The 15,802-nt window shown below is 36.0% G+C and overlaps 1 protein-coding gene across 1 annotated transcript in view; it reads left to right on the forward strand.

Annotated features, from left to right (window-relative positions):
- Positions 1 to 2,103: 2,103 nt before the first annotated feature.
- LOC109110013 (rho-associated protein kinase 1-like) overlaps positions 2,104 to 15,802 on the forward strand; it is a 48,378-nt gene continuing 34,679 nt past the window's right edge. The window contains exon 1 of the mRNA XM_042717753.1: positions 2,104 to 2,993. Within this exon, the coding sequence (XP_042573687.1) occupies positions 2,895 to 2,993 (99 nt within the window). The 5' untranslated portion in view covers positions 2,104 to 2,894. The remainder of the gene's footprint in view (positions 2,994 to 15,802) is intronic.

Here is a 15,802-nt window from a genome sequence, read left to right on the forward strand (position 1 = left end):
CAATTAAAATATGTGTCAGACTAAACAAAGACAGAAAATGTGGGTGTGGTGTCAGGTGTCAGAGAGGTATTTATTACAAATAAAAATGCATCAAACAATCTCCACTTCTGACCGTAGTAGAGTTACAAGGCACCATGCTGTCTTTAGGACCAAAATGATGAAGGTCGTAAACAGATCTGTGTTTGGAAAAGAGGCTTCATGACAGTGAAGAAGGACAAACAACACCGCTCACCAATGTTTTCTGTCTCTAGTGTGCTGGTCAAGGGCATGTCGCTTCCAACAATCCAGTAAAAGTCTCCACTCTTTAGTGAATAGACCCTTTTTCTGTTAGTAAACATTGTGACGTTTCCCTGTGGGCGGAGCTTAGGTGAAGGCAGAAAGATTCCTCTGAATGCTTCACTTACGCCAGCTATGAAGTTTGTTAGCTTGTTTTTTAACAATGACTGGAGAAAATCCGATTGTACCTGCATGTGTAAGGTCACCCACTGTCCGGGATTGCAATTGTTATTTGAAAGGTTAACTTTAAAGGGGTCATCTGATGCCCATTTTTCACAAGTTAATATGATTCTTTAGGGTCTTCCGAGACACTCTTTGAGAGACGGTAAACTTTAGCCGCATTCATTGTGAAACTTGCTAACTAGCAAATTATTAGGAAGGATGATTTGCAAAGATTCTTTAAAAATACCTTATACTCAATTCTTTTATATGTGAAGCTGGATCACAAATGATTTGTGCGAACATGGACGCATTTAGGTAGATGGCCGGATACATTCCCTTCAAAAACAAACGTAATCCACTGCGTCTTCAGCGGCTCAGATGTCGGGAGTAAATGACTACATGCAAAAAAATACAAAAAAAGTTAAACATTCAATGTGATGGATATATTATTGAAAGATGAATGTATCATGTAATGGCCAGTTATTTTAAAATATATACTTCCTGTAAATTATGTAGGTTTACAGTGACATTACAGTACCTTTACAAACAGTACATTTAAAGTAAGATGTGACTATTTTCGAACACCCATTATCCGTGTCTTCAAGTACAACATGAACATGAAGGATTATTATCAGTATCACATAAATACAGTAGGCCAATGTCAATATGCACTGTTTATGGCATTTGTTAATCTTGGTTAATATAATTTAAACATGTATTATTATACTTGTTATTAAACAGTTCAATTATTCTCATTAGTCCAAGCAATATGAACATGAAACATTATTACATTTTGAACAGTAAGATTTTTGATGTTTCTTAAAGAAGTCTCCTCTAATCACCAAGCCTGCAGTTATTTGATCCAAAGTACAGCAAAAACAGTAACATTTTGAAACATGTTTACTATTTAAAATAACTGTTTTCTAGTTGAATATATTTTCAAATGTATTTATTACATAAGCTGATTTTTTAGCATCATTACTCAAGTCACACAATCCTTCAGAAATCATTCTAATATGCGGATCTGCTGCTCAAAAAACATGTATTATTATTATTATTATTATTATTATTATTGCATTGAAAACAGCAGAATAGAATTTTTTCAGGTTTCTTTGATGAATAGAAAGTTCAGAAGAACAGCATTTATCCGAAATAGATATTATTTGTAACATTATAAATGACTTTATCATCACTTTTGATCAATTTAAAGCATCCTTGCTAAATAAAAGTATTAATTACCATAAATTGCCCCCCCAATAAATAAAATAAAATAAAATAAAATAAAATAAAATAAAATAAAATAAAATAAAATAAAATAAAATAAAATAAAATCTTTCTATACATCAAAGAATTCTGAAAAAAAAAACACTTAAGTATTTTAAATAGGCTGTTGATAATAATAAAAACAAAAATGTTTCAGCTAATCAGTATATTAGAATGATTTCTGAAAGATCACGTGACACTGAAGCCTGGAGTAATGATGCTGAAAACTCAGCTTTGATCACAGGAATAAATTACATTTTGAAATATATTTAAATAGAAAGCAATTATTTTAAATAGCAATAATATGTTCAAAAAACCTGGCTCTAACGTTGAGAGAGAGAGAGAGAGAGAGAGAGAGAGAGAGAGAGAGAGAGAGAGAGCTCTGCGCATGCGCAGTAGGAGCAGTTTCGAAGTTGACTCTGGGGTGTTTCAACAGGAAGGCGGACATGTTGGCCAGGCAGTGGGAGAAAATCGGGCACCCAGTATTTTTTGTGTATTTTTATTTATTTAATTTTTTATTTTTTTGAGGAGTAGCATCGTTACAGCTCGATTTATCCGCACGCTCAGAGCATCGTGGATCACATACCTGTTTGGAAAAGCGAAAGCCGGCATGCGGACTAAGAGAGATTTATCACAGCAGGATTTGTAAAGGATCGTTTTAACCAGGATCGTGTTTTAACTCATCGAAATTTGTGAGGCGAAGTTTTGTTTTGCGCCACTTCTCGCTGTGCAGCTGTCAGACTCGTCTGGCCTGGCCAGCTTTTATGAACAGAGGCCTGGAGAAACTTCACTTAATTTCATGTGGCCGCATGCTAACTCTGCAGCATTGTTTTATCGCTTCTTTTCGCGTGAATGTGATCGGTTTGTGTGTTTTAAAAGAGCCCATTCCCTTCATATCTCCCGAAGCTAAGTTAGCTTAGCGCGGTGTAATCTACTGCTGCTGCTGTTTGTGTTTGCCAAGTTGTCATGAACTAATCCGACACCTCGTCCTGTTGATGTTTTGTTTCGAAAATGTGGCTTTTTGTCATCTCTCGGTGTTGTACACGATTCAGCGAGGGTCATATTAATGCAATAAGACACAAAACGTTGCTTTGTTCAAACTAGTGCTCGTAGCTTCGCGAGGGCAGAGGAAGTTAGCGAGTTAATTTGCTAATCTTAGCCAGTAACTCGCACACGTCTGAATCAAATCAGTTATGAACATGTCTGCTGGAGAAAGTTTGACAGCTCGATTCGAGAAGATCGATGCCATGCTGAAGGACCCCAGATCAGAGATCAACACGGACTGTCTGCTGGTGAGTGCGTCGGGTTTATGCTGCAGTTTTGGAAAGTGTTTACAACGAGGTCAGCACAAACTAGTATAAAACACGACACTCGTGCAGTGAAGTAAAACAGTACAGTATACTCTGTGTATCTGCAGAGATTCATGTCAGCTTGTAATCACTTGAGTACAAGTCACACTTTGTGAGTGTTGCTGGATTTTAACCCTTTAAACCCTTTTTTATAATGCATTTTACAATTAACTAATAACTTCTAACTCCAATTTCTAGCACATTCCAGCTTTATATGTTTCTTGGTAGTTCGTTGCAGGGTTCAATCTACAGCCTTTTGGTAACCAGCAGGCTCTTTACCCACTGGGCCACACCACCCATGCTCAGAACTTTAGATCTGCGTTTGGACCGTGTGTTTACGTGCAGTTTGTGAAATTGTTTTTATGAATTATTTCAGCGATTTCATACCCTTGAGCATTGCTTCTTCAGGAATTTGAGCTCTTTGGACTTCTGTGACTGTCGTGCACACAGGTGTACAGATTGTGGTGTTGTTTTCTGAGCAGTTATAGTGTTATCTCACTTTGCATTAAAAGTATTCTCACTGAGAGCTTTATTTATTAATAGTGGCACTTCCTGTAAAGTCTTTTTATGTAGTCTTCAGTCTCGCAGGCTTTGACAGCATCTGTAATAAGTGCAGGTCAAGGGATTTTGCAGTAATGCATTGAATTAGACAGTATTTATGTATAGACATGGATATGTATGGTTACTGCGACCATTCATTTGGTTTTCTGTATGTAACTATAAAACAGATAGTTCTGGTTTTGGCTTTTGATTTGTCAATACAGCAAGAATCTAGAAAAATTATCTTTACATCTTTATTTGCATTTACAATTTTTGCATACACTTTTGGCAACATGCGTTGCATGCTAATAAAAGGCCTTAAAAAGTCTTAAAGTGTCTTAAATTCAGATTTGATGGGTCTTAAATATTTTTGGTCACATTACCGCTAAAATAACAATATCTTTACTTGCCCAACCCGACAAAATAGCCTGATTAAAACATAAGCGACAAAAAAATAACCAGCGAAGCATCAAAACACAAGAATGATTCGTCTAATGTTATTACATTCAGTGTAAACAGCGATTGATAATAGATTGTGTATTTCTGGTATCAAGGTCGCACTGTCTGTCTCTCTGTGAGAGTCTTCAAAACAAATGAGCGTAACAGCACACATAAAGAAACACACTGAGGTAAAACGCCAAAATGTGTAGTTTATTTATAAGATAAGTAACATACCAAGCAAGTTATTTTGCTGAATATTCTCACGAGTGCAAATGTTACATTGATTTTAGTTCAGAAAACAAGTAGTTAGTCAAGAAGCCTAATTATCACGTTAATTTTACAACTCTTCCACTTAGTCAAAAAGTTTGTGAAATTTGAAGAATTCAGCTACGAAGAGCACTGTGAGGGAATATTTTCCCTTTAGATGTGCAACAGACTTATCATGGTATCATAATCTTCATCACTGATTGTCTAGACCTGAAGAGTGATGTCCAGTCTGTGAAGAAGCTGATTCTTCCCAATGAACCTGGTGAATTTGTTAACAGCTTGCACTTGCCGATTCATTCGTGAAATATAGCCTGCTGATCTTTGGTACCAAGTTGATACTTACATTTTAAAAAAATTACCAGCCAATCGCAAACATGTTTGTTGAGTGTACATGCAGTGGCCAATCAGAAGCTTTTAAGTCAAAATCTACCAGAGTTTGTTCAGTGTGAGCTTTGTGCACTTGTGAGTCATTTTGTTTTAACATGATGTAGGCTATTTAAAAGATTCATTGTGCACTCAAGACAGATTTTTTTATTATTATTATTATTATAACGGAGTGAACATTTACTATAAAGAGAGCACTTTTTGCTCTGTTACTGTATATAACCCATTCACCTTTCGGACAAACATTTTTGTTTTCCATGTTGCAAAGTTTCAGTTTTGACTGTGATAACCATCCCTGATATTTTGGATGAAAACCTGGAGGCTTGAGACTGTCCCATAGACTGCCAAGTAAATAACAGTGTCAAGGTCCATAAAAGGTAAAGTCGTGGTCAGAATACTCCATCTGCCATCAGACGTGCAATCTGGGTTAAATGAAGCGACGGGAACACATTTTGTAAGCAAAGAAAACAAAAATAATGACTTTATTCAGTAATTCCTTTGTGAACGGTCTCCTCTGTGTCTTTCATTATAAGCGTATGCTGTGTATGCTTTTCTGTATCATCCGTACCACAAGGATGCACTGTTTTATTTCAAATCAAAGCTAAATACACGTAGAATCAGGGGGGCAGGGTTTCATATTTTATTGAAGCATCCCTGGGCACCGCCATTGGCTAGCGGACCCCCACCTGCTGTTAGCATTCCATTGACTCCCATTCATTTTGGCGTCACTTTGACAGCGAATAACTTTACATCTGAGGCATCTAAAGACTCCATTTGTCCATTCATTATTTCTAAAGAAACACGTAAATGTATAAAAGGATTCATTACCTTGTATCTTACGTTATGGCCCCGTAGAAGCAGTTTTTGTAAAAATAGGCTAACAATTGTATCATAACCTGCGACTCTCTGTCGCACAGTAGAGAAATTACCATATGGACAGGAGGAGAAGCTCGCAGGCAATCTTTTACTGTCTATGAGGCTATCGGGGGGTTTGTGGAGGCATGAAGTCAAGGGAGAAGCCCATAGAGAGTCCATAAAAGCAACGGGATAAAATTATTCAACAACGTCTGCAAGATTCGGTGGGTGATTCAGATTTCTCTTGGCACAGCTATTAGAAGACTTACAATTGTCAGACAGGTTGCTCACGTGACATTTACGTCATCAAGCTGAGTTTGGGTGTGTGATTTAGATTTCTCCCCCAGGAAGTGCGTGCTTCTAATTGACTTCACTTGTCTCCGTTGAATCCAACGGGGTCGCTGTGTCCATTTCTTTTACTGTCTATGAAACAGGCATCCTTATGACATGGATGACACAGAAGAGCATATGGTGATATGGAGAGACACAGAGGAGACCATTGACAAAGGAATTATTGAATAAAGTCGTTATTTTTGTTTTCCTCGCTTACAAAATTTTTTTCCTGTGCTACAAAATGATCATTTCAGAACCCTGCACTTCCTTGCATATAAAAAGTGGTAAAAACTGTACAACAGAATAAAAAAAAAATTCTTAGTGAAATAAAATTAAGTGCTACATTAAGCTGCACGTCAAGCTAGTGCCATAAGAAAACAATAAAATAAGCCATATAACCACAATATTTTGCATATTACAAAGGTTTGCATATCGATTTAGACTTATCTAGCTGTGCATTTCCTGACGTTTTTCCACAGTTGAAGCACTGATTGCCCGATTCCATGATACATAATTTTTATTTTATTATATTGCATAAAAGTTGTACTGTATCTGTCAGCATAGCTTCTGATGTTCATTCATGTTTATTTTGTGCTATATCTAGTAGTAAATAGGAAGAGATGTGCCGCATGAACTGAGGTGGATACAGCAATCTGTCACATTGCCATACCACAAAGGGCATCAAACCACATTTACTGTTTGAGAGAAGGAAGAGATTAAACAGAATCACTTGAAATAAAACAAACAGGCCTAGATGTTGATGCATGCTGGGTTTTTCCAAATGTTGCTTCCTGCATGGATGTTGTGTCATTTACTAAATTTTAAAAACATTTACTTTCCACTTGGATTCAATTTTATTTTATTATATATTTTTTTTTAAAGCTGAAGATACAGTAGATATGTGACTAGAAACATGAAAAAAATGTGCTCCCTGGTCTCATTGTTTTAGTGCACTGAGCCATATTAACTGTTTTAATGTGTAGCAGAATCTGTCAGGCTTAAAACACTGATAAATAATTTCAAATGCATACCATTTTCACAGACAAAACAATGAGAAAGAAAATCTTTTCGAGGCATGAAATGGAACAGTCTTCACATGACTCTTTATGTGCACTGCATGAGTTTGTGTGTGCTCGAGAGAGACAATGTGCAATAACTTACAGCTGTAATACCAACTAATCTTGAGCAAATATTGCACCTCTGGCAAACCGTGTGATCAGGATACTATTAAAACTATTCAGTTTAACTTGTTTAGTCGCATGGAATCATTTTGCAAGCATTCTGAGAAAGCTGTCCTCTACACTCATTTAGTTAACAAATAATATTTGACTCTTCAGATGAGTCTGACAGATGGGTGAACTAAAAATAAGGGCGATGAATTCCTCTACAGGAGAGTTTTGGAAAGAAAATGAATTGCTCCAAGGCAAAATGTGGCCTATAATGCCACAGTCAGTGTAGCTGATTATGTTGTAGTCGTGTACTGTGGTAATGTAGCATTTAAAGTTGTTGCATAATCTATGTATGTTTGCTAAATAGGTACATGTTATCTGCAAAAAAAATTATGTATCATGGAATCGGTCAATTAGGTGTATGGGCTTCAGAGCCCTTCAAGTTTCTCCAGCTCCCAGTAAATGAACTCCACACATGATGAGGGTGAACACTAATGATCTATAATGATTCTACAGTAATTTTAAGCTATTTCTCCACTGACAAACATTACTATCCGTTCAGCATTGCAGATTGGTGGACACACCAATTTTGTCCTCATTGAATTTAAAATTCATGATGTTCTTGGCCTAAAACCACAAAAATTATTAATCAATTAATTAATCTTTTTTTTTTTCCTATAAAACGAATTTTCATTTCGATGCATCGCTAGCATTTTTAAAACTGTGTTTTTAGGAGTTGCACATAAGGCAGTTTTTATGTCACCCTTTTAATAACAGAATAATGTTTAAACTCCAATATGCCTTTGAAATATAAACATTTTAAGTATGGCTGCAATTAAAAAAAATTGATGACAGATTTATTGTAATGTACATAATAGATAAATAAAACACTATGGAAGTCAATGGCTACCGGCAACTTTTTGGATATCATCATTTTTCAAAATATCTTTTTGTGTGTTCAACAGAAGACAGAACCTCTTACAGGTTTGGAACCACTTAAGTTTGAGTAAATGAAGAGAGAATTTACATTTTCGGGAGAACTGTCCCTTTAACTGTAAATTATGTACAGTATTCCAACCACAAACTCCTAGCAGTGAATAAATGGTAATGCAGTATCTATGGCTTTTATAAAAGATCCCTTTATAATGGCTGTGAATTAAATTGCACAAGTTATAAATAAATTGAAATGCCTTTCAGTTACACACAGCGTTTGTAAAGGCTTAAGCCTTGTGTTTGCTCTCACAAAGAGCAAATAGTAAGAGTAGAGGTACTTTTGTTTTGTTCATCTGGAGCTTTCACCTCTGGCCTGTTCTTACCCGTCTTTTCCATGTGCATCGCCTCACCTGTCCCCGTATCCACCTCTAATACTTCCTATTATAGCCGTAGTTCGAGATATGACATGTCTAATGAAGCGCCAGTCTTCAGAGAGTCTAGATCTGCAGGCACCTCAGGGCAACTGGCCGATCAAAGCCACTCTGTGCTTGGGAAGCTCATGACCGTTTCTTGTGGTGCGCTGGGGCTGATTCTTTCCCTTTGGCCGGCGTCCTCTGCCATGGGGCGGCTCTGGGCGCCCGGCATCAGTGTTTCCAGCTTATGTTATATTTTCCTCTGACTTTACATTCCTGGAGGAATGTGTCAGAAATGACATTTTCAACCACATTTCTCACCGCACACTGACCTAATTCTGATTTTGTGGCACCCAACCTACTTTTGAAAATGTGATTTCAGATATAAAAATGTAAACCTATTTCGAAGAATGAGTCGTTCATAATTTAGAGTGCATTTCACATCAGGAAAGAAGTGTAAAAGCAAAATGCTTTCTCAATAAAACAACTGCCTTAATAATTAAACACCATATTGCATATTACAAATAAAAAATGTTTTCCTGCTGGTCAGCTGTTACTGACAAACTGTATGGGTTTCCAGGTAATGTAGTTACAAGACAAGATGATTTCACTTTAACGGCAGGCCTAACCTCAAATTGTAACATTTATTTGAATTAAAATCATAAAAATATTGCAAACAATTACAATGTACCCAACATAGTTGACGGGCAATTACTAAAGTTCTCGACAAGAGGTCACTGGAGATCAAATATATATAAAAAAATTAAGATATGGTTTTACAATAAACCATTTTTTAGTTTTATAGGCGTTTGATTTGTATTATAGTTGACAAAATGTGAGTGAAATGAAATATTTACTTATTTGAAAGAAAATTTAATTTAAACTCAATCTCTTTTTCTAAGATATTTAGATTGCAGAGAAAAAATTGGATACAATATATGGATACAATTGACTAACATTTTATATTCATGGTTTTGAACTCGATTAAAAAAATAGCAAAAACTGTAATTTAAGGGACATAATGATAATTTCAGACAAACTGAAACAAAACGTATGCACAAAATATATGTTTGGGATTTTAGTATGTATTTGCTTAATGCATAAAATATGGTGTTTCTGAAGAATATTGTTGGAAAAAATATAATGGTCATGAATGGACAAGAAAAGAACCATTTGTGAATGTTAATGAGGGCAGGCCTGTGCTTGAGTGACTGACTGAGCGTTTGAGGCTTTCATGCTCCGTGTTCGTGTACAGTGCAGTGAGAGTACTATTCCTGTGGATGTATATTTGATGTAACTTACTGTAAACTCTAGTGTGTAGATGCCAGACTCACCGTCACTTGGCTGAGAATAATCTGGTTTTCTCTCACACGTGCAAAGAGAGTCTGAGTACCACATAGAACTGATGCTCCATATGTAAATGATATTCTTTGTTGATCTTCAATACACCTTATTGATGATGCATACTATACAAAGACAAACAAATGTGCGCTAACTTGCATGTTATGTTTTCCCATAGAAAACCATAAAAAAGAAAATGCATAAAGAGATAGTTCTTCCAAAAATTAAAATAGGCCTCATTTACTCACTCTCTGCTTTTTGAAAAATATTTTGACTTCCATAGTATTTTTTTTTTCCTCCAAGTCAATGGCTACCGTCAGTTTTTGAGAGGCAGCCTATATTCTTGGCTTGAAACGGATGTTTTGATCTTGTGTCTTGATGCCAGTCAAATCACATGACCTGAAAACTGTGAATATATTAATAGGCATCTGAACTGTTTTTTTATTCAGTTAACATAACCGATTGTGTTTATGTGAGCATTTGTCAAAACCGGTTTGTGTGTTTTGTGTGAGCTTAGGCTGAGGATGAATGGTAATGATCTTTGCGGACGAGCTCCCAGGCCTCTGAACACGAGAGTGTTGTTTTAGTCCTTCAGAAGCTGTGGTTGATCAGTGAATGGAGTCCTTTGCTCACCCCTCCCTCCATCATCCTGCCGCCGCCCGACCCACCTCTTAATAAAATCTCCCGCTAATCAAAAAACCTCTTGTCTTGGACCCACAGGGGTCCCCCGAGTGTATGTGTTACAGTGCACTGCTTTATGGCCCATGTATATTCTTGTGGTTTGAGGTACAGATTTGCAGTTTGGAGAAAAAAAAAATACATTTTAGGTTGGAGAGAATTATGAATAGCCAAACTTGATCCTAGACTTAGTTTAAGTCATTTGGAAAAATAAACACAGTATGAAACACTAACTAAATGGACCACTGGATGTCTAGAGCGTGTTTCTGCAAAAATGTTTAAATACTTTATAGTTGACTTAATTTAATGACTTTTTCTTTAAACGTAAATGATGAGCATCAGTTAAGGGCAGTACATAACTGCCTGTTTTGTGTGTTATAAAACCTCACTGTTTAAATACTGTACAATTTGAATAATATAATACAGTGATGTAAATTATGGGAGGAGTAGTAATGGACGTTTAATTTGGCAAATTTGAAACAAATGTTTAAAATTATCTTTATTTACTGGTATTTTACATAATAAAGTGCGACTTATATGCAGCTTATCTTTTTTTTTTCCAGTTTTAATTTAATTTTATTTTTGTTTTATATGTGTAGCATATTTTTAACCATGCAGCAAACATTTAAAAATATTTGCTTAAATATTGTTTACTATATTTAACTGATTGTATTAATCGTCAAAATTCTTACTGTTGGTTAACCGGTTAATATAAGCATTCTTAACTATTAGCAGATTTTATTTTATTAATATATTTAGCGTTTTTATGCACACCATAGTTTGAATGTGTTATAAAGGGTTTCAGGGAAATTGAGAGGTTGAACACAAAAAAAAAAATATTTTTTTGAAGAATGTTGGAAACCAATCAGTTGATGGTAGCCATTGACTTCCATTGAGGAAAAATTCAATGGCCACTGTCAACTCTTTGGTACTAACATTCTTCAAAATATCTTCTTTTGTACTCAACAGTTGTTGAAAATATGTTCTTTTGTGTTTGGAAAATGTTGAGGATGAGTAAATGATGACTGAATTTAAGACACAGACGTAACATAATGGCTATGTTTATGCAACCAGCTCCTGTTTCAGAAAAAAGGGGCGACTAGATGCTCAACAAGTACCCTTTAGACCAGGCCTTTTCCACACAACAGATATGGATCAGTGGTTTAGTTGTCCCATGTGTCACTTCTGGAAAACTCTGTTCAAGCCTTACATGGTCGTGTCATTCTGATATAATGATTCATATAAAAACTCCACTTTGTACTGTGATATCCAGTTGATAATAAGGTTGTAATATTGAAATCGAAATGACAAAGCGTGCACTTCCTTTGCACCTCTCACTAGCAGATTTGTTTCCTCGCCCTGAGGTTGTGTTAACTGAATAAAGACTTCCGGGCTTTCTCATGCTTTATGTCACGTAATTACTATAGAAACTCCCTTCTGAGGTTTTGTTGGTTCTTGTAGGTGCTTGAGAGGTGAGTAAGGCAGTTTCTTAATTCCAAGAAAGCAAAGAACAGTCTTTGATTCTCGTGGAGACCGGTCTTGCCAGACTACCGTGAGAGAATGAACTCTTAGGTTCTATCAAGTCTGTTTTCGATGCGTCCAGAACACATCCGGGTAACTTCGAGTGTCCTCTGTCTGTCTGTTCTTGAGTATTTGAATTGAACTTCATCGGATGATGACATCGATTGAGTACAAGGATGCACGATTGCATAAGAATGCATGTGGAGAAACGGTCTCAGCTGTGATGCCGTCACCGGCGCGTGTGCAGCGAAGCACAGCTAATGCATGCAGTGTATTTCAGACTGTTGAAGCGGTTTAGGCGTGATTTTTATGGCAGGTAGGTGAAGCGAAATAGTTTCTTTCTATTCTTATGAAGAGATTGTTTCAAAATCTTTTATCATCCACTTTCAAACTAGGTTTTTACATTGTCTTGTGAATGGTGGCTCCATTCCGTTTAGCATCCAGAGTGACAGTCCCATAATGCAGCACTTACAGACTCGTGGCATAAATATAAAAACAAATTCACTTGTTAAATAACTTTGCAGAAAAGATGCATGAAATATGAAAGCACATATTGTACAAACTTGTCTTAAACATATGCTATATGTTCAGAAATAATATAAAATATAAATAAAATCGTGGTAAAATGCATTACTGTAATGCTGTGCTGTTGTGGCACCGTTATCTGTATTCGTGTAACAGTGTTGTTGTTGGTTGGCAGGGCTTTATCCGTTAATAACTGGTCTCAGTTCCTTCCTTCAGTGTTCCCGTGTTCCTCATCTGCTTGGACATGCAGGATCTCCTCTGGCACACTAACCCTAATCACAACAGTTTTGGGCATTTCTTCCGCCTTAAAGGCCACAAAAGCCTTTATTTAAGCACTGATTAGTTCTGTTTTGAAAAATGCGAGGAAGGATGTTGTAAGCTGTGGAGTGGAGGAGGATGACACAGCAATGGCTTCTGATCCAGTTAGTTTTATTTCAGTTTCATTAAGCCAGAATCATCAGTGGTTCTCACAAATACATGCGTGCGATAAAATAACAACGTGTGCTAGGGCTGTGCAAAAAATCGAATGCGATTTTCATGCGCATCTCATCAGTAAAGGCGCTCCTGTGATTAGTAGTATATCTCCAGCATGTGCATTAAGATCAGGGTTGCCAGGTTTTCACAACAAATCCTGCCCAGTTGCTTCTCAAAACTAGTCCAAAACTAGCCCAATCGCGTTTCCAGGAGGTTCCCCGATAAAAATTGCATCCCGGGGTTAAAATATACGTTTTTTTGGCAGGGTTGCTTGGTAAAATTCGCATTTTAGGGGCTAAATATCATGTTATTGGTATTGGGGTTGCTTTAACCCACGGACATGAAAACCAACCGCAGACTTGGCAACACTGGTTCAGGTGGAGCGGCATTTACTACACAGAGGCGTAGTCCACCGACAAGCTACACAAAATCGACAAAGAATCGCCTGCGATTTTTAAAATCGATTTTGTGTAGATTGTCAGTGAATTATGGCTCTGTGTAGTAAATGCCGCTCCACCTGAACCAGTGTTGCCAAGTCTGTGGTTGTTTTTCATGTTCACGGGTTGAAGCGACCCCAATACCAATAACGTGATATTTAGCCCCTAAAATGTAAATATTACCAAGGGAACCCTGCCAAAAATGTGTATTTTTATCGTCTGGAACGAAACGCGATTGGACTAGTTTTGAGAAGCAATTGGGCAGGTTTTGTTTTGAAAACCTGGCAATCCTGATCTGAACGCACGTGCTGGAGATATACTACGTGTGCATAAAGACAGAGATTACTGTAATACAGCTACACTGTAAAATTAATGCAAATTTAAAATCAGTATTGCATAATGTATTATTTCACTTCATATTAGTAAAATTATAATTAGTAATGCACAATATTGGATTTTTGCTGATATTTTTCAGCTCATTTCAACTCAACTGTTACTTTTGTTTGAAGACAACACCAAATCTGCCCAGTTATTATAAGGAAATAATTTTTAATTTCGGTTAGTTTTGAGCTGAAATGTAGTTAATTATAACTAAATGTGTTTTATTAAAAACATAAAACATTAACATGCTTTTTATAATGACAATTCGTTAAATTCTTTAAAAATATTTTCTATGAAACTAATCAGAATCAGTCAGAATTCACTCAATAGACTGTAACAGTTCCAAAACTAAACATCTCATTTATTTTCTCCGTATGATAACCTACTAGCTTTTAGTATCTGTCGTATTTAATTTGTCATTTTCAATGGAACTTGGAATTGTTGCCTTACAAATTAAAGTTTAATGTCATAATTAATATAATCAGATCACAGCTTGAATGGGTTTAATTTTTCTTGCTGCTATGAACGCCCTGCAAAGATTCATATCAGTTTGAGGCAGGTCATTTTGTTACAGCATGAAAACTTAAAAAAAAAATATATGTGAAAGAGGGTGAAAAGAGTTCAAGGATACATTTAAATGGGGTTTTACTTTTTTATAATACTTCCAACACACATACACAATAGTAGCATAAGTTTTCTAATCTAAAATACATTATTTTCTAAAAAAGAAAATAAATGAACAAAAAGCGATCAATCGCAGACATTTAAGTGTCTTCAATGTTTTGGCTTTTTTTTTAAATACTCCTCCCGAAGTTTACTGCATGCACTTTTAACAAAATCTACGTACTATGTCTGACTTCCTGTTGACTGTGATATTAAAATGTGTTTGGCTCAATGGGAATGGTGTTTTCTGGGTTTTCTACATATGCATGCAAATTGGGTCACCTTTATTTATGTAGCGCTTTATACAATACATATTGTTTTAAAACAGCTTCTCAGTGATAAACAGGAATATAACAGAATCAGTGACGCTAACTTCGTTAAATATGAGACGAATTCAAATTCTGCTGTAAAGCAGCTCTAAGGGGACTGGCCCTTATTCATGAAACGTGCGTAAATGTATAAGTAAATTAGTAGTAATTTGCATGTTAAATAGACCTTCCTGAAAACTCTCTTCAGGGTTCACAAATGCATTGCAGTGCTCCAGACTGACTATTTTTACTAGGAGCACTGTAGCCCCGAGTAAACAATTTTTTATTTATTTATTTATTTTTTTTTGGTTCAGTTCAATAACTGTTAAGTATGCAAGTGAGAACTGAATGTATGCAAGTATGTCTGATATATGTAATATATGCATTCAGGTGTTGTTCAAGGGGGCGCTGCAGACTTCCAGTGCTTGCGGCATAAATTTGAATAAATACTACAACACAATATAAACAATACTGTAATAACTCTTCATGAGAAGCATGCTAGGAGCTCTACAGATCCACTGGCCTGTTAGATGTGTTAACAAAAATCATTCATGTAATCCCAACATAAAATGATTAGTTTGTACAAAATCATTTATTTTACCAATTCATCTTGATTAAAATTAATGCAATTAGGTTGATAAAAATGTTGAAGATTTATGTTGCATTATTAGTTCATTTTAACAAAGCAATTTGAACAAGCTGCAGCTCTCTCTCTCTCTCTGTGTGTGTGTGAATGAAGTGCATTCTCGCATGTGTCTCAACATAAACCAGTAGGTAGAGGTTAAATAAACATTGGCCTTGTAGATGGCGTCACACAGTGTGTGCGCTACAGGTGAGCTTTCCTTTAATTGCAACATTGGCTTACATAAAGGTTTTTAAGTTTAACACATTCAAGTTATCAGATGTCATTAAAATATTTACAGGGATCAAGCTTAACTGTTGTACTTTATATTATTTTACTTCTTTATACCGTCTTGATGCTTGATTCCAGTTTGGCTGAAAGATGAGCATTGAAACTCTTTAATGCACTAGTAGTTCTGGTCAGTTTATTCACACTTCTAAATTAATTCACACACATAAGAAGTCACT

Source organism: Cyprinus carpio, chromosome B2 (genome assembly GCF_018340385.1).
Source record: "Cyprinus carpio isolate SPL01 chromosome B2, ASM1834038v1, whole genome shotgun sequence".
Classification (NCBI taxonomy): domain Eukaryota; kingdom Metazoa; phylum Chordata; class Actinopteri; order Cypriniformes; family Cyprinidae; genus Cyprinus; species Cyprinus carpio.